Source organism: Mytilus edulis, chromosome 11, assembly GCF_963676685.1.
Source record: "Mytilus edulis chromosome 11, xbMytEdul2.2, whole genome shotgun sequence".
NCBI classification, from domain to species: Eukaryota; Metazoa; Mollusca; class Bivalvia; order Mytilida; family Mytilidae; genus Mytilus; species Mytilus edulis.
The window spans coordinates 67,430,837-67,456,816 of record NC_092354.1 but is presented as its reverse complement, the minus strand read 5'-3'; the positions used below and the strand labels follow the sequence as shown (position 1 = coordinate 67,456,816).

Here is a 25,980-nt window from a genome sequence, read left to right as displayed (position 1 = left end):
AATAAAATTTGAAATTCTTTCTACCTTTTCATTAGGTTATCTTGCTTCAAAACTTACAGTGTCTAGTATGATTCCTAGATACTCGATAGTACAAGTGGGACCTACAGTCTTTTTCTTAGGAATCGGAATATTTAGACGATTGAATATAAGCGTTATTAGCGCCATTGTTCTAAATCCGGTGTGGTTGAATAGGGAGAAAATCATCTAGGAGATGAAGTATAACTGGTATGCCGTTATTTTCCTTTGCTATCCAACAAATAGCCCGTGATAGATTGTCAAAGATGCAAGGAGAGCTGTGAGAACCAAAACAAAGTCTTACATAATGATAATAATTGTTTTTCCATTTCATGCACTATAAGTGATGCTGGTCTCTACGGATTCCTAGCTGTTTGAATGCATCGGTCATATCGGTTTTGTTTAAAATTGTTTGCTTTCCGAAATGCTTGATGGGTCATCTATTTTTACATTAGATAGCGAACATATCTCGTTATCTATAAGACTATTGATGCTTTCATGTGTTTCATGTTCGTGTGGAAAAGATAGATCAAGGATAAGACGTTTTTTTGCCAGAATATTTGCCTTCTGCAATCCCAATTGGACTAACACGGTAAGTTTCGAAAGGTGGACTACTAAACGGGCCTTTAACATATCCTTTATCTATTTCTTGTTTTAAAAGCATATCAACACTTTCGGGGTCTCTGATGGTAGAAAGTAAATTTCTACATTCAAACGTAGGTAAATCGAGCATAGATACTAATGTATCAAAACCGAAACGTATACCATTCAGAAGATACATAACAAAATGTTTATCTGGGTGTTCTTTAAGTTTGTAGTCAAGTCTATTTACGTTTATAGGTGACAGATCTAGTCAGATGTTTGCCTTTGGCATTTCTTTTTGTGAAGCTTTAGATAAGTTGGATAATTTATCTAATTTTGCAGTTTCATTGTTTGACCTTGGTTGTTTTGTCTGTCGTATGGCTTAACTACAAGTTTTCATGCCATGCCCGCTTGACCCTCATTGACTACATGCGTGCATGAATTTGCATTCTCTTCTATAGCAAGTGCCGTAATTGTAGTAATTGCAGAGTTCTGCCCCTGCAATATTAGAAACCGGTCAGCCTCTCTTATCTGTGTTACGAATATTTGTAGCCCCTTTGGATAAAGTTGGATTGCTGTGTTTTACCTTTTCACAGAATTTGGATGTGTGGTCAAATTCCCCGCAGAGAGTACATGCTCTGCTTTGAACATTATGAGTAACAAGGTTGAACAATTTGTCATTGACCTTTGACCAGTTGATAACAATATTGGGTTCAACTATGGCAGCAGCTGCTTTAGCAGAAAACATCTTGTGATATGTATAGAAACATTGGCCGTAATTTTGTGATATTTCGTTTATGTCAGATTCATATTGTTCCAATTCAACTTTTCTCTGAGGGAAAGCTTTCCCTATAATATTACGGTATTTTCGGAAAGCCCTATAAAATTCTTCTATTGAAAGATTGTGATCCAATCTTACGTCTTTCCTACTCGAAAGCTCAACGGTAAACCCCCTTGACTGCATAGTTTGGTTTTGAGGTATACCATATTTAGGTGCCAGGTTAATGTCCCTACCTTCTATTATCCGTTTTTTGATGGAAGGTGCAACAAAATCCATCTTTTGGAGATCTTCAGCTTAGTATAATTTTCCTGTCGATGTAGCGTCGGCAGCGGAATCCGTTTGTCGGCTATTAGAACATCTTATTGCAGATTCAAGTGTAGGTGTTGTTGCCTCCTTTTCGGTAACATTTTCTGTATTTGAAGTTTTTAACATGAGCTTAGCGATATTTGAAAGAGTTTCTGTCGCTAAAGTAAAGGCTGCCGCAGATTCCCTGAAGATTACCTCACTGTTTATAAGATTAGGCGTGTTACCTAGCGTATGAATACGCGTATCATTTACGACAGGAAGCGTTGACGGGTGATATAATACTACTTCTTGATCATTCAAATTCGTATTTGTAGAGTTTTGCAACTCATTAACGGGAGGCTGATTAGATATTTCAGGAATTGTTATAGACAGAGTTTTTGGTTTATTAGCCAAATACAACTGGCGAAGCATTTCTACCTTCCACGTTGCATTGACCCCGATACCCATCTCTTTTAATTTTTCCAGATATGTTTCTTTTGGCCAATTTCTACTATTATCAATGTTTTGCTTACGTGGCCTCTTTCTACCACTCATATTGTTTTAGTTCATGTACTTACGTACGATTAAAAGAAATAGATGTGTAGAAATTTATCCTCTGCATCACGTTATAAATAACTATCTCAGGTTTCGAAAGTTCACCAATAGTTCATGAAATGTGTGTATTAAACTGTTTGTAATTAAAACAACACATTACTATTCAGATAAATCCTTATTAATAAGGAATGTCACTTTATAATCGAATTTTATATCAGCACCCGCTGATATATACGAATTAGTTGATTAATTGTGTTAAATATAACAAAAAGAATGGCGATGCCTTCAACGTAAACAAAGAAAATTTATAAATAGTTTTCACGTGCTAAAAATAATTGAATGTAGATAATGCAATGGGAAACGGTAAGGGGCAAATCTTCTTTTGTATAAACCTGAATTATATACATAATTCTCATTAAATAGTTTTAATTATTTAATGTGTTCTTGCGATTCATAGGATCTTTCAGCAATCTTAGCTGTCTCCCTAGTTTTTTGTGGAAATAAGACTAGATGGACAGTTCTGAAACTACTGGTATTGTAAGACCGTAAAGGGCAAATTAGAAGAACTATCTTCTCTTAAATAAAAACACAATTTTAACACCGTAGAAAAAAGAAAAAAATATTTTCCTAACTGTTTTTATTTTCGGACAAATGCACTTGAAAAGGATTAAAGAATGCAAGATAATTAAGTCCACAACTTCAGAAAATGTACGAAAGATAGAGGATTTAAGTTAGTAACTGATGACGATTTTGATTCGCAGAAAATGCTGTGGGTTGCTGCGAATGAAATTCAGGTAAACCCAAAAAATATTTATTAGGTTTTAATACTAATAGTGTCCACCACGGTCAGAACCAAACGAGTACATACTCATATGGTCGCCCGTACGCGTACGGTCATACTATACGGGTATGGACCAACTAATAATATGAACCGAGATATTTATAATATGTTTAAGTAAAGTCAGGTGTGCTTCGTTCTTTGCAGAACAATGAAGCAGTTTGAATTTGGTTATCTCTCTTTACATAGAAACATTCAGATACAAAACTAATTAAAAAGTAGAGCATCATAAACCGATTGTGCATTAAATGTATGTGAGAAAGGTCAGATTATTGAGTAAATCATACGTTATGTTGCTTTTCTTTACGTGTCTTGTTTCTCATGCTTTAGAACATACTCACCCCTTCTCGTCCAATTAAAAGTCAGTTTTCCCCCTCTAATTTTCATAGTACATGGTTTTCCATGCACTATGAAATGCTATACATGAATGACTTTTCATTGTCAGTTAATTATGAAAGAGGACTCTTAATAACTGCACTAACGAAGTGTACAACCCCCTGGAGCATTTACCATGGAAAAAAGAACCTACTGAATAAAGTTGAAAGAGCAAAGGTTAAAAGAAAACATTTTGAATTTTCCAAATTTTCATGCATTTTCTAACGGTACACATATAGAGAATAAACAAAAACAATTTGGGTAAGGATGAAGGTAAAATAATACTTATCTAATTTATATACCTAACATTTGAGGGATCTTTTTTTCTTTCAAGAAAACAATGCCAGTCTGCTGATATATATAGAGAAAAGATTTTTTTTGGAGAAACACAAATACATGTAAATTTATCACTACATTTTGTAAAGAGTAAACATTTAATGTTGAATGGTCTGAATTTGAATATTGATACAGAGAGTTTTTAATATATTTAAAAAAAAAAAGGTCAAATTTTTAAAAGGGGATTTACATAACATTGTGTTGCTTTTTAAAAGAAAACAAATCTCAAGATTTATAAGTATTCAACTTTACCTTAAGCAGAAGAAAAACAATTTATCCATACGGTCCTCACAAACTATGTCCGAGCTTTTTCATTCCATCCATTGAAATGATGATTACCTATGTTTTACATTTAGTTCATTAAAAAAGTGAACTCTTTGTTAGGTTGAATATTACAATGTGAAAAGATAATTTTGTAAGGTCATTCAAAAGTTTGAATATGTTCTAAATTGGTCAGACAATACTTGGTCATGTTTTATGAAGCCTTCGCCTTGGGCTTAAATCTTCATAAAACATGACCAAGTATTGTATAACCTATAAGTATTTCATTGATCCATCACACTTTTCTTTCTATTTCATGTTGCATGTCATTTTATTCACACAATATCATATTCATTACTTCGGGTAGAAATTGCAATTGTATTTCCGTCTTTTGAAACTTTTTCTATATCAAATATATGTGTTTCTCTCTTTTTTAAATTTACTCTCTTGTTTGACCCTTGTTAATTGGCCAAAGTGATTCGATCAAAGAAGAGACCAGTGTTAAATTCACCTATTACCACTTTATAAGCGGAAAAGAATGTACAACCGCTTATACTATTGGAATGAGCCCTTTGTTTTATTTCAATAGTTCTTTTAATTTAAGAGAAACTGTATCATGCGTATTTGAAGGTATTGTTAATATCTGCGCATGTGTCGACTTGCTCTCATTTATATTCATCCCACTTAATGTGTTTGAAATTTCTAAAGAACCAAGCGAATTAACATCTTTAAGAATGGTGTCGATCCCCCCCCCCCCCCCTTTAAACAAGATTGCACCACTTTAGAATGTTCGCTTAAAGTCATTTTACTTTTGTTAAATGAAGCTGTCCACAGAGCGTACAAAACTCGTCCGCTGATGTAGCCATGTTTGCCTGTGATAAGAAATAAAAAAATTGCTGTATCAACACCAATAGCTTTTTAATGTTTTATATGTAACATTATCTAAAAGTCTGAACACCGAAGAGTTACGAAAAACAATCTTTTCCTAACTGTTTTCACTTACGTTTGAACAATGAACCTGAAAATATCGATAAAAAATGCAAGATAAAAAACTCACTAATGTGTTTTACAATATATGAAAAATAAAGTAATTAAGTTGCTTTCGCCGATTTTGATTCGCAGAACATGCTGTGTTTTGCTGCAAACTGAGTTTAAGTAAAAACATATCTATAAGATGTAAATGCTGATATTCATATTTCACCCCATTCAGAGGCAAATTTTGATTTGATTTACTTCAATCTTTTTGTAGAAACATTCAGACACGGAAAAAACTTATTTATAGAGCATTTCAAATTGATTGTACATTAAAAGTATGTGAGAAAGGTCAGATAGTTGAGTAAATTATGTTGCTTTTCTTTACGAGTCTTGTTTGTCACGCTTTATATCATTAATCCATAACACTGTTTTTTTCTATTTCCTGTTGCAGGTCTGTTTATTCACACAATATTATAAATAAAAACCTTAGATCTATTGTTGCAAATGAGCAATCTATTGTATTGCCTGTCGTATGCAATAGCTCTAGGGCAATTCAGACCAGAATTCTCAATTACTTCTCTGCATGATTTACCGTCAGCTGATATAACTACCACATTTTCAGAACGCCCACCGACTACAAAGATATTTTCATTTTTATCGACGACTATACCACGTGGTTGCTTTAAACTTTATGTGAATTCGAAAGACCATAGAACGTTTCCTTTTGTATTACAACACTCAATACTTGTTCCGGATTTCGTATAGTGTAGATGGTCATTTTGAAACGCAATGTATGAATATGATCCGCATCTAAACGGAAGAAGGTCAAAAGCATTGTTTGATTCGTCTCCAATGTTCATCCTTATAATTCCTTTTGGGACGGAACAACAGTAAACTGTACCATTGTGAAATGAAATGCCATTTGTGTCGCCGTCAACTAGTATTTCTCTCATTTTCGAATTTGTCAAATTTAAAAGAAAAATGTTATTACTTCGGGTAGAGATTGCAACTGTATTTCCATCTTTCGAAACATTTTCTATATCAAATATAGGAGTGCCTTTCGCAACTTTTATTCGCTTGATATACCCTCGTTTATTGACCAAAATCATTTGATTAGAGAAACCATTAGTTGTAAATTCACCTATTAATAATTTATCATTGGCCAAGAATGTACAACCGCATATAAAATGGAGAGAAGTCTTGTGATAGATTTCAATAGTTTCATTTAATTTCAGAGAAATTGAAGGATGTGTATTTGAAGGTATTGTGACTATCTGCGCTTGTGCGGAATTGGTCTCAATTATATCCATACCACTTGATGTTTTTGAAATTTCTAAAGTACCAAGCGAATTAACATCTTTAAGAATGGTGTCGATTTTTTCAGCCTTAAATATGATTGATCTACTGTCTGTATTTTCTTCTTTTCGGAAAGTCTCGAGAGTTCGTTCAACAGACACCAATGATGTATCTATTGCATAAATACCTACAAGAATTTGCATATTCGTTGCATTTTCTCTCAAAAGTTTAACGTTGTGTGATAAATTTGTAACGTCAGTTTCGATCGTATCTAATGTATTTATAGATTGATCATTGCTTTTGATTTCAGTCTGCACCACTTTAGAAAGTTCGCTCAAAGTCGTTTTTTCAATATCATCAAGGCGGTCATTAGTTATTCTACGAACTTTATTTATATCTTCTTTTACTGATTGTTCTTGTTTTGAAATTTTTCGTTTGTTATTAACCCGGTCGTTCTTTACTTTTTGTATATATTCTCTGACATCGTGTACGCCCTGCTCTGTGCTCGATAATTTTGTTGTGTGTAAAGTGTTCAGCGTCGTTTCATCAAGAAGTGATACGTCTGTGCAAGATTTGTGCTCTAAAAAGATACACTTTCTACAGCACGTAACGTTGTGTGTTGGACAGAAAGAATCAAACTGCTCGTCATGTTCCATACAGACGTGTTTAATTGATCGGATGTAGGCTGGAATTGTCCTGTACTCATCAATGGCAACTGAAGTATGTCGTTTAGACAATTTTGAAACACTATGAGGTCTGCGGCAGTCAGAACAAAGATAATCTTGACAGTCATGACACCATATCTCAGCTACTTTTGTTATATGGAGCTGTCCACAGAGCGTACAAAACGCATCCGCTGATGTAGCCATGATTACCTGTGATAGGAAATAAAAGAAATGATGTATTAACGTCAATAAAAGAAGGACGAAAGATACCATAGGGACAGTCAAACTCATAAATCTAAAATAAACTGACAACGCCATGGCTAAAAATGAAAAAGACAACCAGACAAACAATAGTACACATGACACAACATAGAAAACAAAAGAACAAACAACACGAACCCCACCAAAAACTAGGGGTGATCTCAGGTGCTCCGGAAACGTAACGTTTATTGTATTTGTAACATTATTTTAAAGTGGCTCTAGCTGTCAAATATATGTTCACCGATTTGATTCAAATTCTCATATTTAAAAAATGTATTCAAGTTATAAAAAGTATAAAACAAATAATATACCGAGCATGGGCGCAATAATATGTAAATTTGTTTCGTGTGTATTTAAGTCTAGACGCCGAGTACGTCCGGTTGCGATGATAAGCGATAGAAACTTAAATATTGACATACAAATATATGAGAGTTGTGCATTTGGATTTTTCTATGTCTGTTTTATTTCATATTTTAGATTTAAAATATATCTTGATAAGCGTTTTTACCTGTATAAAAACGATTTTTTTATGGATCGAATCAGTCAATCAACATGATCAAATGATTCACCTTTGTTTCACTTACAATGTTTACTTTTTTTTAACCTTTTGATAAATGAACACGAACCATGCATGCAGTATCCATCTCTACCCAAGGGGTTTACTTGAACTTCACATGCATTCGGATTCAATGAGGTCGAATCATTCACTTGCGAGTGGATAATTAATCAACAATGTTTCTTAGCATATTTTGACTATTTGAACCATACTGGCTGCTAAAAGCGATATATCATTTCACTATTTCACTTTCATTAATGATTGAAGAAAAACGAATACTAATGTTTATATTTTATATATCTCCAGCTAGTGCCCCTTTAAGTAAAATGACAGAAATAATATCATTTAAAAACAGGAGTAACTCTGGCTTCATTTGATTACTGGAATACCAATTTTAAGAAAGCGACTACCTACAAATTTTTCACAATCTTTGAAAGTTGATACCGACGAACATAAACCAAAATCTGTGAAATCCACACAATTATAATATTTTTATATATTATATTATATTATATTATAACCATTCCAACTATCCACCGATATACGTGACTGCATACTCGACTTCAGTAGAACAGAAATTGGTCAAATAAAATAAATAAAAATAAATGTTGACCACAAATTAATAAATTATATATTACCTCACAGTTGTCTTTTTCCGTTTCCACAATAATAATCCCCGCTACAGGGCAAAGATCACATCTGTAATCTAGATAATATAATACCACTATTTTATCACAGTTTGGTATTTACAGTTTATTTATATTTAGGTCAAAGATAATATTTCAACTTATTCAAATGTCACAAATCTTGTTGAATTTTAAGGGTTATTGAAATTCAACTGGGGATTGTCGTGAATTTGCAGTTCCTTCATATTATTAGTTCGGAATAAAAAAAAAAAAAGATATTTGTAGATACAAAATATTAGAGTAATTTTATGACGAATAAACGGTTTATGATATTTTCAAATTAACTTTCGTTGTTTATTGCCGAAGTTTACTAATCATAACTTATAAATAAACATTCAAAATAGAATCATGTAGCACTAGATAAACGTTGTCATAACATTTGTAAAATGATTTGGTGTATCTTAATTTCCCTGTCAGAATCAATTAGCACTATCGTAGTTATCCATTCTATCTTTTCTGTCAACAATGTTAGTCCCTCGCGCTTTGTGCTTGTTAAACTACTAGAGAAAACATCAAGACAACAGTATGTGCACAACTATAATTCATATTAATAGAATTGCAAACATTTGATGCTATACATCACAATGTATATGTGAATATGATGAGTGTAACAAAAACATCTTGTTAACGCAAATCCTGTAAGACTACATGTATTTGACAAATTGTTAATATACACTAGTCAACAAGGGAACAAGACAGTGTATTTTCCATATATAATGAAATTGGATACACAGTACCAAGGTTAATAATTGCCCAATCGGTCTGATATTTATACATTTGTTTTTCTTTTTATCAAAACATTACGGCAAATACCCGAAAAAAAACTTTGGCGAATTTTTGTTTTCTCACTCTTTAATTAAAAAAATCGGTATTTAAACTTAAATTTTAAACTTAAACATGGTGCATTTAAAAATTTTAATACATTTGCAGATATTTGAGTACTTAATTACCATCTTCGAAATCAAGTGCCGACATTTGTCATCATTTTCCGCAAAATAAATTTGACCACTGTGTTCAATCACTCGGTATTCTCCAACTTCCCAATTCTATCAGATTCTTTATTCATATGCATTTGCTTTGCAAATGAATGTTTGTCATTGGATATTTTAACAGTTCATTTTTTTTTATGATAAATAGGAGATCAAACTTGTGTATCGTTTCTTTTGAAGACTAGTATAGATGTCACTAGTAAGTCTTGTGTGGACGAAACGCACTCCTGGCGTATTAAATTTTAAATTGGTGCCTTTTGTTAGTTATTACTCGATAGTTTCTTTGTCCATTATGTTCTCCTATTTCTTTGTATTGTAGTCCTGTAATTTTGTGTTGTCATTTTTAATGTTTAAGAGCGGGAGGTTTGGCATGCCACAAAACCATGTTCAACCCACCATTATTTTCTTTAAAAATATCCTGTACCAAGTCAGGAATATTGTTATATTATAGTTCGTTTCTGTGTGTGCTATATTTTAACGCTGTGTTTCTTTTGTGTAGTTTGTTTCCTCTTATATTTGAGTGTGAATTCATTATTATAAGACGTGTAACGGTACTTTTCTACCCCAAATTCGTGTATTTAGTTTTCATGTTATATTTGTTATTCTCATCGGATTTTGTCTAATGCTTAGTCGTTTCTGTGTGTGTTACATTTTAATGTTGTGTCGTTGTTCTCATATATTTAATGCGTTTCCCTCAATTTTAGTTTGTTACCCGGATTTTTTTTTCTTTTTCTATCGATTAATGAGTTTTGAACAGCGGTATACTACTGTTGCCTTTATTAAGGATTATTTGCCGAGATTAGTAGTGGACAAGATAATACAGAAATTTTGATATGCCTGGTTCCTAATCATACATTTAAGGAATAACCGTTAATTGTAGATTTGACGGTCGCAAATGCAGTTTTACTGGCGACGCGTAGCGGAGACAGTAAAACGAAGATTTGCGACCGTCAAATCAAAATTGACGGTAGCAACTCTTCAACTACAGTACTGTTATTCCGATTCTAATGCATTACAAAAAGAAATAATACGACAAAACTTGAAAAAAGGTCTAAATTTGACAAATAGAAAAAATCCGCGAAACTTCATGAATGATTTTGGCGCAAAGACGTCATGGCTAAATGTGTCGTCATACAAATGAAAACTTACAAACTGGAGATTATTACGTTACCTGTACGATTCAAATTCGGATACAATTACATTAAAACAGCGAATTCGAGGTAGGTGTTGTTTTTGTTTTCGATTATATAGTAGTAATCGAACATTTGTTGATTCAACAATTCAAAATGGCGGGTCCACTTTAGTTACGCCTGGTCAACTGTGGATTTGACGGCTACTTTTAGCCAATGAAAAAAACTGTTACATACAAATTGCATTAGAATGATAATTGTACCAAAATGACGAATTGTGACACAGAATTTAATACCTCGTTTATTCAGCAATGCGCACATTTTGTTTTTGTTAGGTATATTCTCTGTTGATTTGTGTTTTTGTTTGTTTGTTTTATTTATGTTTTTGTTAGGGTATAACTTTTAATGGTCATGACAGCATTTGTTTTTTAAATTTTTTTAAGAAAAAATATATGCACCGTTGGTTATAGAAAGTATTATTATATTACGCATTGACTATAGAAGAATAAAGAAAAAGCTGCAATGTGTATTTCTGTTTGGAATAGGTTGTGGTGTAAACTATATCATTGTAATGAAATCAATTGATATGATATTCACCTGACTACAAGACATAATTTTTGATTGGTTGTAGAGTCACAAAAATAAACAAAAAAATGTAATATTTTAATTCGTTTTGGTAGGCACATTGGGTAAGATGTCCTTGTATAATGTATTTCATGTTCATGAAGTCAGCTTTACGCGTCAAATCATCAAATGATATGACATGCCCCTGTTGTTTAATAAATCATATGTTATACGGTGTTACTTTCACAAGAATAAAAAAAATGAAAAAAGATGCTTTGAACATTTATTTTCTATTTTTGATCTGCTGCACAATTATTCATCAATATCTGCTAAAGTTGGTTCGAAGTCTGAAGCCAGGGACGCAAGGTCATCTTGTGTTAAGAAAGTATCAACTGTGGATCCAGTGCTGAAATGTTGAAGGCTAGCATGAATTACCTGTCTTTCCAATGATCGAGGATGTACACAGGATGCTTCAATAATAGGTCCATCTGAAATATAGATTTAATAAACTCAGAAAACGAAATGAGGTCAATCACGATTTGGCATACCTGTATATGGGTCTAAAAATAGAATTTGATTTGTATTATATCTTTAAAAGTTTACGAATTAACAAATTACTAAAACAATCTTAATTTTTTGGAATTTGCTGATGAGAAAAAAAGTAAAATCACAAAAATACTAAATTCCCAGGAAAATTCAAAACGGAAAGTCCCTGATAAAATGGCAAAATCAAAAGTTCAAACACATTAAACGTATGGATAACAACACTTAAATGGATTATAATATATAACAGCCTTCAATCTAAACGTATCCCTGGCTTTCAAATGTTTAGGCCTGTCCATATTTTATGAATGTGATGTCAATAAAGTGTTTCTGAGTCATGACATTAATAAAGCGTATTTAACCAACTAAAAATAATGCTATTATACATTCTTGGGTTTCTTATATTCGAATCGGAGCGTTTCTGATGATGGTAAATCCAGTAAAAAGCTTTGGAGGCATGAAATTTATAGTATGTTGTTTTCATTATTTTCCATTGTCTATTTATGTTTGCTTAGAGTATGCTTATATTTGTAATATAATGTAAAGGTGATTGTTATGACGAACACTGGAAAGATGCTAATTATAATTGTTTTCTAGAAGAAAAAAAACTATATATCTTAATGAACAATAAGTTGCTTCTTATTTCTAACATACCTGCACGATTAAAACAATTATGACAGAGACATGAATGGACATTTCTCGATGGTGGTCCTTCAGTTCTCCGTCCTGGTAGGATTTCCAATGGAGCACAAGCAGTTTGACATCTGTGACACAAACTAGAAGCGATTCCCATTTGTCCAAATCCTCTGAAATCATAATTGAAACAATATACGTTAAGGTACTACCAATTATTTATTGTTAAATTTCATTGCTTTCTTTCCTTTTTTTATCGCAGAGATTTTTGTATTACAATTACACCGAAATATAATAGATCTATTTGGACATTAATATCGATTCTACAAACATATTTTAGCTAGATGTTCCGTGGGTGGATCAAGTTTAATGTTTGATTATGTCAGTTTGTATTACTTTCAATATTTTTTTATTAACCTTGGAGCTAGCTATTACTGTTTTACTTTTGCAATCCTAGGAAATCGAATGAATAACTTATATTTATCTTGTTGACTCATATACATACATAAAGACATTGCCACAAAATTGGCAACGATATTTTGCTCTTCCCCATTCGTATTCTTTTGGTACAGCTTCATATCTTATATTACACAGCATACATTTTGATACCTATTTAAGACATATTCAAACCTGGTTTAAAGTATTAAAGCTAGCAATTAAGATAATAAAATTAATTTCGTGTACAGTTTATGCTTTCATAATGCAAAATTAATGTATGGAGGATTAATATTTATATAAACATGATAAAGGGTAAGGTGATAATGTGTGCAAACAAAACATATAAAAAACGTAATTCTGATTTGACTGTAAACTTTGTATTAAGTGCTACTAAGATGCCTCTGTGAACTTAATACTTTTTTTACTGTAAACTTTGCATTAAGTGCTACTAAGATGCCTCTGTGAACTAAATACAAACTATATTATAACGAATCCTTTATGATATTTAGATTAAGAATATGTGATTAAATTTTGCACTGAAAAAAGAAAGGCCTGTCAATTCATCTACCTATTGATTTATTGTTGGTATATTCTTGTTTAGAAAGGGATTGCCAAGTACAACTTGGTTGATAATTTATTTCTGAGTTAAACATTATTAGACGTTTATATATTATTACGACCATATCATCCTTAAAAAAAGCATACACAATTTCAAAGTGTTTTTTTTTTAACATCTGATCCATCTGCCATCACTTGGTCCTAAACGAGCACGAAATTATTGCGATAGCAATAGTCGAGTGAAAATATTATGGCACAAAAGAACACTATCACGACAATATGTTATGTCAATTGAAAATATAATTGTACACAACGCTTAAAACAAGTAAACCTGTGCTCCTCATAAGACATTTCAACTAAATTCAACGTACAAGCTTCCGACTTGGAACTTTCCTCCACCAGACGTTATCACATGGTCCGCATGCAAACTGTCTCTCCTGTTTTTGGATAATTCCTTGTCGCACAAGGTTGTTCCAATTGTGGTTATTTGCAACAATTTGCCACTTGAAATTAAAAACAATATATGAGAAACTGCCAAATTTGAAAGATAAAATAAGTGATAAATGTCATTAATTAGAGGCGAATGTTTCGTTTTAGAATATTAACCGATAACATTTTATTAGACCAAAAAGGGACAACAATAAAAAGGTCTCAACTACAAACCAAATGTCCAAAAAAATCGCATAGTACCATGATAAACAGAAGAAAAAGAAGGAACGACAAGTAAAAGTCCGCACAGAAGATACACACGGACAATTACGACACCGATATAACGATGTTTATGTCATCTGTTAAACTTTCATTCTAATAAATTTTACGTTTTATTAAATTTCCTTGTAAGTAGCCACCTCCTATATCAAAACAAAATTGTGTCATATTTGACTAATCTTGTGTACTACGACCTATGACATTGTTAAATAAGATCATTTATAATCGGCCATGTGATAAGTCGTACAGAGAAATTTCCATTTACCATGAACTTGAAAGGTCCTCTAGAGTTAGTTTTTGATCAATCACATATGGTTTTATTTGTTTACAGAGCATGGCATAGTACCAACAAGAAAAAGAAAAAAAATAGAGAAAGGAAATTTAATAGAGAAGTGTCAGTTCTTACTTTAGATTGTGTTTCATGAATTAAGCTAATGTTCGTACAATCGTCCGGACATTGACATATACAGACGCTGCATGCAAAGGTTATTGTTTCATTAAATCAAAAACTACGTGTTCTTACAATAAGTTAAAAGCATGGTAGGTTTTTAGATAGCAAAATATAAAACGAGGCAAATTATTTCGGGACCTCTTATAGCTGACTATGCGGAATAGGCTTTCCTAGAAAATAGAGACGGAAAAGTTTTCTACATATGATACTTTTATTTTCTACAGAATGCCATTTTTTATAACTAACAAGGATCGTGGTATACTCTGAATAGATACATATAGCTCCACAAACATACTCTCAGATATGTTCCTAGTGTCTTTTTGTTGTTGGGAGGTACAAGTAACCGGACACGTCCACTTGTATTTTTGTCGATCTGATGAGTTAAGCCTTTTTCCACTGATTTTTTTAGTTCGTTCTTTTGTTGTTTTCATACAACTGTCCGGGGTTAGGGGAGGTTGATATTACGCTAACATGTTTAACTCCGCAACATTATGTATGTATATGATTGTCCAAAGTCAGGAGCCTATAACTCAGTGGTTGTCGTTTGTTTATTTGTTACATATTTGTTTTTCGTTCATTTTTTAAACATAAATGAGGCCGTTAGTTTTCTCGTTTAAATTGTTTTTCATTGTCATTTCGGGGTCTTTTATAGCCGACTATGCGGTGTGGGCTTTGCTCATTGTTGAAGGCTGTATGGTGATCTATAGTTGTGAATTTTTGAGTTATTTTGGCCTAATGTGGAGAGTTGTCTCATTGGCAATCACGCCACATCTTTTTTATATTTACATAATATTATACTTGTACCACGTAAACGTGGATTCCAAGAGAAGAAGTAAACAAAAACAAACTATCAACGCATAATTATTTTCACATGCAGCAAAATTATTGAGATCAATCTCTCATTTAGTATCAAGTTGTAATTAAGTTCATATGGTCCATCGCACATCAGCGATGGGACCATCGAGGGACCATATAACGTCAGCTTAGACCATTTTACTTCAGCGTTCCTAAATATATATTTGTTTATAAAATTGCAAACATGCAAACAAATAATCCTACCGTTTCATTTTCGGTGCCAATAACATCTCTGACTCTTTGTGGTTCTTCTGCAAAGAAAATATTTATATTGATTGCATAATCAAAGGGCATAATATAAAATCATGCACATTCATCAACCCTTAGTATAGTAACACAATACAGAAAGAAAATAACATTTCATCATCTCATCAACTATCATTCATTTTAACATTTTACCAAACGATTTATTGTAACACTGTATTTATCTAGATATGATGCAATATTGTAAATGGAGTGGCATTCTACTATTTGCATTGTGTATGAAGATCACGTGATTCAAATGTTATATTACGTATCCAAAGCCTTTATTTTGACGGTCAATAAAAATCTTGCAGGTATATTATAACGTATCGACTTCGTCAAAAGTCCATGATTAATAAATATTTGCCACTGAACACAAATAAGCAACACACTTACAATTATCACGTTTGATTCCAATTGTTATCCATTAAGGCGACGACATTTTACGTCATGTGTTGTGTGTGTTTGACATACAATCTACATCAGTGTGGTGAGTAAGGCGAAAATGAAGACGAATATTTAAAACATTTTCAGCAGACACAATGACTTTATAAGGAGATACATGGATCTAGTTCACCCATAAACATTTTGTCTGTCCTCTTTGATCAGTGTTAAATAACAACTTTTTCTGGTAATGAATCTGATATGAATCAAATGTATAGTTATATATGATAACGGATCTGCGTTCAAAGTATGTTGTTAAAAAGTTTTAATGTTTAAATTATCGCGTATAATTTTTGAAATATCAAAACCAGAATAATCTTAACTTCATGTACGTTATTTCTACTAGAATACACCCGTGATATCGCGGGTTCGTGACTAAATTAAAGTATATAACTATTCGCAAGCCTTATTTTAGTATCAATATTGTCATCTGATAAAGTCATGCCGATTATAAGATACACAGTTTTCTCTGCTTTCAAATCTTTCTGTTTGAACCCGTCGAACTGGAATATTAATTATTTGGAAATCAATAGGTCCTGGAATTGAGTATTTTTTAATCAACAGCATTGTTCTATATTAGTTATAAATAAAGTTGAATTCTTTGATTCGCTGTTTTACGTCATGCCCACTAAAAATTGAAAACTGTACCTATACGCCTTATTTTTAGTCCAAATTTTTAGTATTCGTATTGTTATCTTAGAAAGTCTTACTGATTAAAATACTACAATAGGTAACAATTTGACAATGACCCGTGTATATAGCATATTAATCCTGAATAAACCGTTTGGTGGTGCGCCTGTCAGATGCGGAACGTACAGATAAGGTAATCGGTACCAGGTTAATATACTATTGGTATCGGTATCGGACTCGACCCGGAACTTCTTAATTATTGGCAATATTTATTACGTGGAAAACAAAAGGGCCTGGAGTGGTGAAATTTTTTATCTACACCTTTGTACTATATAAGTTATATATAAAGTTGAATTCTTTGATTTGTCGTTTTTACGTGATGACGGCGGACAAATTGGACCTCGTTATTTTAGTATTATAGATACCATATATTAATGTTTTTCATAATCATGATATAGATTTTGTCTTCATTAAAAATAAGCTTATTTACCATCGATGACAAAATTAGCAGCAGCCCGACAATCTCCATGGAATTGGTGGAAAAGTGACTGTGCTTCCTCAAACGTAAATCGTCCTCTGAACAGCTCTTGCAGTCTTATTATCTATTGAAGGTAGAAACAAAATTATCTCTCGCCGAATAAACATTTCGAAAAACATATGTTTATAATAGTGTGAATACATGCACACATATATTGAAAAGAAAACCAAATTCAGAATATTGAAGATTTTACTTTCGCTCATTACATTGTTGTGAGAGAAAGAATGAAATGAGTTGTTGATTATACAGTACATCACCGAGAATAAAAAAGAACGATGGAAAAACAAAAACAACGTACGGTCTTTACTATCAATACTAAATCGCCAGAGTCTAAAAAAAACGTAATTTAAAATACAAAATGTTTTGTCAACATCGCCATTCCTTAAAAGAAAAACTAAGGTAATTTACATTTATACTAAAGATAGTGTATTATAAGTTTTATTGACGTCAATTCATATATCATGGTCTAGGGAGTTATAATGATTTTGCAAATTAAATTTACATTTTTAATTTAATTTTCCATTGAAAGTCAATTTCACCGTTATCTATTCATGCACGATACACAGACAAACATGCATGAGATCTCGTGGTTCCAAACAAATTCAGACTTCAAGAAAACTTAGCTATTATTTCTGTTTCTTATGCAAAAGAATATTAATAATGTATTAGAGATTGAATGTTTTTATATTAATATATAATAAAGTTGCGCGAAATTCCATGATTGAACTTGACGTATTTACGGACTTTAATTAAATTGGTGATATAATCGCCCCATTTATAACATCTATCGCTTCTCGACAAAATGTGTTTAATTCTATAGTAACTATACCAGTGTAATACATGCTAAACATGGCTTATTAAAATCTTCAAAATATTTGTTTTTTATTGTTTTATTTCTCTTACTGCTGGTAAAATGATATGTATTATTACGTAGCTAGTTATAGCTGTGTACTGCCATGACTTGTAGCATACAATTTTTACCACATCCTCAGATGATGAAATAGAAAGCAGTTAGACATAAAAGTCATACCCCTCAGGCAAATTGTACCGTTTTAAAGTTTTACTATTCGTTCTAGGTTCTTCTTTGTAATATCAATTAATATAGCTTCTTGCATAATCCGCAGCTTATAAATCCATATATTGATTTACTTTTTAGATTGGGCAGACTTGGTGAAGCTACATGCATAAAAGGCTTTAAATGCTCCAAACAAAAAAGGTGTGCCAATCTTTGCTAAAGACGTGCAGACCTGAAAATGTTCTTCCCGCTGACAAGTTGGGACTAGATTAATATCCATATCTACGTTGTATGCGATATAAATATACGACAAGGAAGTAATAATACTGTTTGATAAATCTTGTTTCTCTAGATATTTAGAATAATTATAGATTAAACGAACATCAACCACTAGGTTTTCAACAACAAGAATATAAACAAAACCAGAAAGACATTTTTCCATCCAATTACAAACCAAATGCCATATCATATCTTATATCAAGATCTAAATGCTCTCGCAATCGTCATCACTTCTAACTAGTATAACACATGACATCAAATCATCAGATAAATACAAGATTTTGACCCTACGACAAGTTTTGCTTTTACAATGTATTTACAATACCTCATGTTCGTTATCCTCCATTTACATCTACTTTTAGGGTCCTATCTTTTTATATACGATTATTCATTGTATATTGTTAACGTAAGGTCAATACCTATCTGCAGTCTATAATTTGATAAATGTATTTTTGAAAATATTTGTATACAAAATGAATTTTATAAAGGTTTAAAACCCAACTCAATACAATAGACATAATTTCATCGATATATTCGGATCAATGCATGTAAACATTGTGTTGTATTCTTATTTTTAAATTAGTTAAAGTTTGAAAACTTTTCTTGTTGATTATTGATCACCGTAATTACCCATTTTAATATTTTCATTATCTAAGTATATTTGATTATATTAAATAATTACAATAGAGTTACTGTTCAAGTCTTTCAATTAATACTATTGAGAAATGCATCATCGCTATATTAGTTTGAACTTTAACATTTATACAGATTAGATAAACCTGATATTTCAACATGATACAAAATTGACAGTCCAGATTTGCCAATTTCTATCGAAATGGTTTTGAGATTAAGTGTTATAGTTTTTTTATCATCTGAGAAACTTAGAATATCATTAAGCTATACGAAACTACAGATTATCCATGTTTAGATTCAGGGTATGTGTCTCTCGATGTGTATACATCAATAATCGGCGATATTATTCAACCTACTCATGAAGATGCTCGTAAAAAACTTATTTTACATCGACTTCAGTCAGTAGTTAAATTTTCTCACTATGATCGAGCCTTGGCATTCTCACAAGGAGATTGATGTAAATGCGATAAAAGTGGTTTATTTTGTTCCAAATACTTTACACCAAGACAAGACGCGGGTTTTTCTCCGATTTTCTAACTCTGTCGTCCCCCACCCCCACCATCTGTTCGCCATCACAACCTCACCCTTATTTTTCAAGTGTGTTTACTGTTTGCTCTTATAAGATCTTGCCTTATATTTCAGATATTTTATTTCTATTTTCTATATGCATATAAAATTTAAGATAATTAATCATTTCAATAATACGATTTTAATTTAAAACAACTATATGCACAGGATTTTTGTTTTTTCAGCTTCGATTTTAAAGATAACCCGGCTTGGATACAAAATATACAAATATCGACACCATTACAAACACATTTCCATTTTGATATTCTTGTTATAACAACCGTCAACAAAAACCTGAGGAAATTGCATAAAATCCATAATAGCCAAAATGAATAATTTTATAGATACTTGGCAGTTTGACAACCCAAATGTTGATCATTGAGAATCTGCATTTCTCTTTACTTGAGTAAGTGATAGAAAGTTCAGCTGTTATGTATGATCTTCACTCTTGATAATTTTTTGATTTATCGACGGACAATATATGATTAATTGTTGGTTGCATAACGTCCAACAGCAACAGGCAATATGAGAAAGACTGTTTTATCTCGTATAATTAGCAGATAATATATAGTTAGTCCTTCAGCAACGGTATCGATCCAATGCTACAAGGATATGCAAGTTAAATTTAATAGATTTTGTTAGAATTTTCAAAACTAAAACATTCTAAGCTATAGCATTTTCATCAGACTACACACGTTCTGATTATCTATTTAAAAAAGTAAAGAAAAACCAACCATACCGAAAAGATGCTTATAAATATAAGATAAAACAAAATACGTTGTTCATTTTTCCACAACAACTAGCTGTATATGATATGTCTACTTGAGATTAAACGTCCAATAATTTATAATAAATACAAAAATGGGAATGTTTGCAGTGCTACTTGACAGGCTATTTAGATTTATTAAATATTCATGAAAACTAGAATTGTTAGGTGTCCTCACAAAACTTATATATCCCGGTTAAATCAATACTTCTTAATTCCCCATGCACGAAGATTTAATTGTCCGCAATTATCAGAACGTCATTTTAGGTATTGTATCATTTAAACTTTTAAATTGCATTGTAACGGTAAACAAGTTATCCATTGTTCATTAATACATATTTATAGTAATATTGTTCCATAGGCAATCATACCACAATTCCTTTATATGTTTGTATTGTATTTGCTTCGTTGAAATGGAAGGTAATAAGTAGTAATTATATAATTACTTACATATTGGTCTCTAAGATTATTCCAGATATCGGAAATTCATGTAGGTTTTTAATATCAATAAGAAGGATCTCAGTTTGTAAATTTCTAACTCAGCAAACTGTGACAATTGAGTTTAGTAAAAATATTTGCCAACTGGTAATTTGTTCTCTTTATGAAAAATAAAAACTATTTCCGAAATAAATGCTTATAAATATGAGATACAACAATATACGTTGTACAAATTAAATATCAATGACCTCTATCAATATTTAAATTCTCACTTAATTCAATTCTGAACTTTCCATTTCTAAGTAGCAACATTCCAGCAGCACCTGCATACGGGGTATATATATATCCCAATTGATACGATATTCCCATGCTTGCATTTCCTATCACGATTTTCTTGATAGAGGGTTGTTGCTCACAAGACATCTATTAAACCAAAATTTCAAAATGGTGAAGTTGAAATCATCCCTTCGTAAATTTTACGGACGCCATCACGAGTTGGTTGACCGTTATGGAATAACCGTTTCACAAATGATATCGGATATGTTCCTTACGTCTTAATTACAATCCCCTTCCCTTTTATGAATGTGACCTACCGAATTAGACTATTTACCGGATTTGTTATCACGTTAGCAACACGACTGGTGCCACATGTGGAACAGGATCTACTTACCCTTCCGGAGCACCTGAGATCACCCCTAGTTTTTGGTGGGGTTCGTGTTGTTTATTCTTAAGTTTTCTATGTTGTGTCTATTGTTTGTCTGTTTGTCTTTTTCATTTTTAGCCATGGCGTTGTCAGTTTATTTTCGATTTATGAGTTTGACTGTCCCTGCGAAACGCGCGTCTGACGTATATACAAAATTTAGTCCTGGTATCTATGATGAGTTTATTTGGTATCTTTCGTCCCTCTTTTAATTCAAATATTATATAATTATAACTGGAGTGCTTCTTGAAAGGATATTTAAATTTATCAAATATTAATAATCATCAATTGTAGCAAATTTTAGTATAGAGTCCTTAAGGAACACAAATATTAAAGATAAATCAATACTTCTAAATGCCAATGCATTTATTTACAATATTTAAGTTATTGCATTATTAATACTTATACACTGAATATTGTTACTGCGAATGTGTGTATGCCGTTCATTGGTAAATGTGTAAAGTCTTTTGTCTCTTTGACAATCAGCCCATGTCACCTTATTTCTATATTATGGAGATTGAGGTTAATAAGTTGTCAAAGATTAATGACTAAATTCATTACTTATAAATTGAAGTCTTAGAATATTGCCACTGTCGGAAATGGATGAGCGTTTCTTACATCGATTAGACGATAATTGAATGCAATGGCATTAACTCAACGAGCTGTTAAATTATAACGTATACCTATGACAATTCAGATTAAGTTTAAAAGTTTAAAAAAACATAATAGGTAATTTGTTCTTTCATGTATTAAGCTAGATAAGGTTGCATAAGAAAGTGTAGCGAAATATGGCAAAAGTACATTGTATTTCAAATAGAGGAATAAAACACGAATTGTCAGATCAACTTTTAATAAGAATTCGTGAAACTACCTCTGATGCCGCAGATCATATCTTAGCAACAATTAAGAATGATTCTAAATGTATGGACTTTCAATTCAATAGACACACAACGTCTACCAACAATATATTTGATTATCTAAATGGAGGAAAACTACACATGCCAGAAGACATATGTCCACAGAAATTCAATGAAGAACTTGAATTTTGGGGAATACCAGAAACTGAATTAGAATCGTGTTGTTTCACTAGATATGTTTCGTACTTTGACAACCTACAAGTTTTATCTGTTTTAGAGGAAGGGGAATGTAAAAGAAATACTATGTTTGAAATAGTAGCGACGATGGCCGGCGGTAACGGATGGAGGTCTGTACAAGCGAGAGCGTGGTCTGTAATGGAATATCCAACTTCATCTTTTTTAGCCAAGGTATTATTAATATATGTTGAAATAGTATAATGGTGCACGAAGATACCATTCGTTTCCATTTCCTGATATGGTGAATCAAGATATGATCATACCATACAGTACGGGTAGGGACTTATTTTTATGGATGCCTTAATCCGTCTAGTCGGATATGAATAATCCGACATTTTTATGGTAGGTAGTATGTTCATTAAACAACAGATCCAGGTGTGAATGGTCCTTTCATCTTAATCCGTGTTGCTAGAATTACGGTTCACTGATTTCAGAATCAGATTACCTGTAATTTTAACCTCTCAGTCACTTTATAGATTATATTAGTTCTACATCGTATTTGACATAAAATATTTTTACAGGTGAAGTACTGGAGAAAACTTTGTTTAATAAAAATAGCCTATTTTTGTTAATTATGGTTTTGATATTTCAACTGCTAATATTTATTTTCTTTGTTCCTAAAAATTATTTTTATTTTATGTTCCTTTTTCGTTTTTTTTTTTTTTTTTGTATCTTTTTCTTATTTGTTTGCATAAATTTTTTAAACATATATATTTTTACATGTATTCTATTTCTTGAAGCTTACGGTTATTTTTATTTTACTGATTTATTTTCCACGTAAATCCATTGATTAGCAGAATGCTGTCTCAAGTGCTGCTGCATACGTTTGAGTTTGACGCGGTCACATGCAAAATATTTCTATAATTTGTATTTAATATTCAGTCTGTTGTGTCAGTTCCGAGATAAAAATAATTACAGTGAGCAACACTTGTATATTATTAGTAGCTTGATGATTCTTTGTAGTTTTTACTTTTTACTGTAAACAAGTTGGTGTTGTATGACTAAAATAGAACGCAAATAATAACACTAGAAGAAAATATTGATTCTTCCCGGGAATAAGTTTATTTTAAGATTTCCGTGTTTGTTCATTATGCTAAATTAATATAATTGATCTGGGGTAGGGGGTAAAATGGGTCCGGATCTCGAAATCCCGGGCTTAAAAACACGAAGTCCCAAGGTCCCGAATTCAAATAAATTTAAATCCCGACATCGCGAAAAAAAATTCCCAGATCCCGAAAGGGTTAATCCCGAAATCCCGAACTTAATTGCATAATATTAATTTACGCACAATCCATGTAAAAAAGGAAACTTGTATGTTATATTTTGTATAGCAATCTAAAAAGAAAAAATTGCCGTGAAAAGACAATTCCATGATACACATATCAGTGATCAAGAGCGTGTGCACGTGGTTGAACTTTAACTTGACTCCACTCGCAATAATATTGAATGCTAATAAGGGAGCTACCATTTGATTTTTATGGGGGGGCTAGGATGAAATTTGAAAAAAATAGGCAGGACAGGAGTTTTGAGTTAAAAAAAAAGGCAGGATGAGCAACTTGGTAAAAAAAAAAAAGGCAGGCTGGCAATTTGTGTAAAAAAAGTCAAAATAAACTAGTAAAAAAAAAGGCAGGACCGAATAGAGTAAAAAATAAAAAGGCAGGACAGAGATTACAACTAAAAAAAAAAGCAGGACAAAACTTTTCATCCTAGCCCCCCCCCATAAAAATCAAATGGTAGCTCCCTAAAAGATATTAAAGATCGATTTTGTCCACTGCACGAGATTTTTATATGGCGGGAAATGTCGTAACAGTAAACACAGGTGACCTTACTGACCGACCGTGGGAAAATTCATTCATGATTAAATTTGATGTTGAATGATTGACATTTATTGTGTTTTAGTTTTGAGGCTCTTGATCGATTTACCAGAATAGAAATTTAACCGATTTACATACATGTATAATCAAAACACGATTTAGTCTTCTTTAACTATTTTTTGTTTTATTTTTATCAGTCATTTCCCGGATTCCCATTTAAATAATCTATTTGGAGACCTCCTTTAAACTTCGGAAATAATACAACTTCGATTTAAAAAATCATACTGACTGCGCGAGCTTTAGAATGACCAGAAGTACGACGAAAAAGTAAAGACAGCTGATCATGACTAGTACGACTAGCCTTCAACCCCATTGGGGTATAATTAAATGTGCATTTAGTCAATAAACTATATAAGGTTAAACTTTGATTTTCGTGTATCGATTTGATACAATTTGTAAAATATATTTATAACACCGGCGATTTTCATAAAATATTTCAGACATGAAAATAGAAAGGCATATTTATATCGAGTGTCAACAATTTTAAATAAAATAAAAAAAATAGGAATCGAAATATGATCTCGGCGTTATAAATATTGTATAAAAGGAACACAATTGTTTGACTTTCAAAGAGATTAACGGGAAATATGTCAAAATAGAAAGCACGAGTGATCTGTCTGACCAAAATGTTTCACTTGCGAGAAATGATTGACAGGTGTGAATAGATGTAGAGGCTCCGACGGGGAAAGTTGTATCAAAAGGAAAATAACTTAATTCACAATGCCTATACATATTTCATAAATACGATATGTTGGCCTTATACTTAAAATTGAGTTTCTTATAATAACATATAAAGGAACAGGACGTTAAAAGCGGGAAATAATATAACCATCAACGAAAACTCGTATAATTTACGGGATTGAAGTCTCAACAATTTGATTTAAACTTCTATTGAAAACAGTCTTGGTTGTTATTAGGCTTATTATTTTGAATTAGATGAAATATTTACGGTTTACAAATACAAATAAAAAATAGTTTATTCGCACAAAACTATTGAAATAATTGGCAACACAATATATTGTTAAAAATCGTCTTTATTTCATTTTCAAATTATAAAAAAAATAAAATTATATTCAATTTTAATTTTTATTCTTATATTTAATTTGAATTTTATTTCTTATATTTAATTTTAATTTTAATTCTTTCTATTTGAATACAAAACAATATTTTACATTTATCTATCCTCCATAAATACTAATATATCTGTACAGGTAAAATTTAATTCTAATCAAGCTGGTACAGATTGATTTACGACCTTCCACTTGGATATTGCACAGCAGGTGTTTATTACACTGGGACAACTGTCCGACCAGTCTGACATCTAGACGGATTAAGGCATCCATAAAAATAAGTCCCTACCTGTACTGTATCTTAGTTTGATGTATACTAAATAAAATTCTACAAACAATTTTCTCGAGAATTC

General features: G+C 31.9%; 3 protein-coding genes across 3 annotated transcripts; 1 reads left to right on the top strand and 2 right to left on the bottom strand.

The window, feature by feature from the left end:
* Window positions 1-4,970: 4,970 nt before the first annotated feature.
* On the bottom strand, window positions 4,971-8,471 carry LOC139496123 (uncharacterized). Its single transcript, XM_071284586.1, has 2 exons — window positions 8,420-8,471; window positions 4,971-7,174 (listed from the first exon to the last, which is right to left on the bottom strand). The coding sequence occupies exon 2, from the start codon at window positions 7,166-7,168 to the stop codon at window positions 5,693-5,695; it is 1,476 nt and encodes a 491-aa protein (XP_071140687.1). The 5' UTR covers window positions 7,169-7,174; window positions 8,420-8,471; the 3' UTR covers window positions 4,971-5,692.
* A 2,945-nt stretch (window positions 8,472-11,416) lies between these two features.
* On the bottom strand, window positions 11,417-18,925 carry LOC139496122 (shiftless antiviral inhibitor of ribosomal frameshifting protein homolog). The gene is made up of 7 exons (XM_071284585.1): window positions 18,811-18,925; window positions 17,144-17,255; window positions 15,541-15,587; window positions 13,694-13,825; window positions 12,832-12,935; window positions 12,348-12,499; window positions 11,417-11,638 (listed from the first exon to the last, which is right to left on the bottom strand). Exons 1-7 carry the CDS (start codon window positions 18,829-18,831, stop codon window positions 11,463-11,465), a joined length of 744 nt encoding a protein of 247 aa, XP_071140686.1. The 5' UTR covers window positions 18,832-18,925; the 3' UTR covers window positions 11,417-11,462.
* A 3,452-nt stretch (window positions 18,926-22,377) lies between these two features.
* On the top strand, window positions 22,378-22,884 carry LOC139494511 (potassium voltage-gated channel protein Shaw-like). The gene has a single exon (XM_071282670.1). The coding sequence runs from the start codon at window positions 22,378-22,380 to the stop codon at window positions 22,882-22,884; it is 507 nt and encodes a 168-aa protein (XP_071138771.1).
* The last annotated feature ends 3,096 nt before the right edge of the window (window positions 22,885-25,980 follow it).

Excerpts from the sequence above, each read along its gene's own strand:
- LOC139496123 (XM_071284586.1), bottom strand. The coding sequence starts at position 7,168 with ATGGCTACATCAGCGGATGCGTTTTGTACGCTCTGTGGACAGCTCCAT.
- LOC139496122 (XM_071284585.1), bottom strand. The coding sequence starts at position 18,831 with ATGGAGGATAACGAACATGAG. Across the intron at positions 15,588-17,143 it reads TGCTAATTTTGTCATCGATG|AAGAACCACAAAGAGTCAGA; the intron begins GTAAATAAGCTT and ends TTTTCTTTGCAG. Across the intron at positions 11,639-12,347 it reads TAATTGTTTTAATCGTGCAG|ATGGACCTATTATTGAAGCA; the intron begins GTATGTTAGAAA and ends TCTATATTTCAG.
- LOC139494511 (XM_071282670.1), top strand. The coding sequence starts at position 22,378 with ATGGCAAAAGTACATTGTATTTCAAATAGAGGAATAAAACACGAATTG.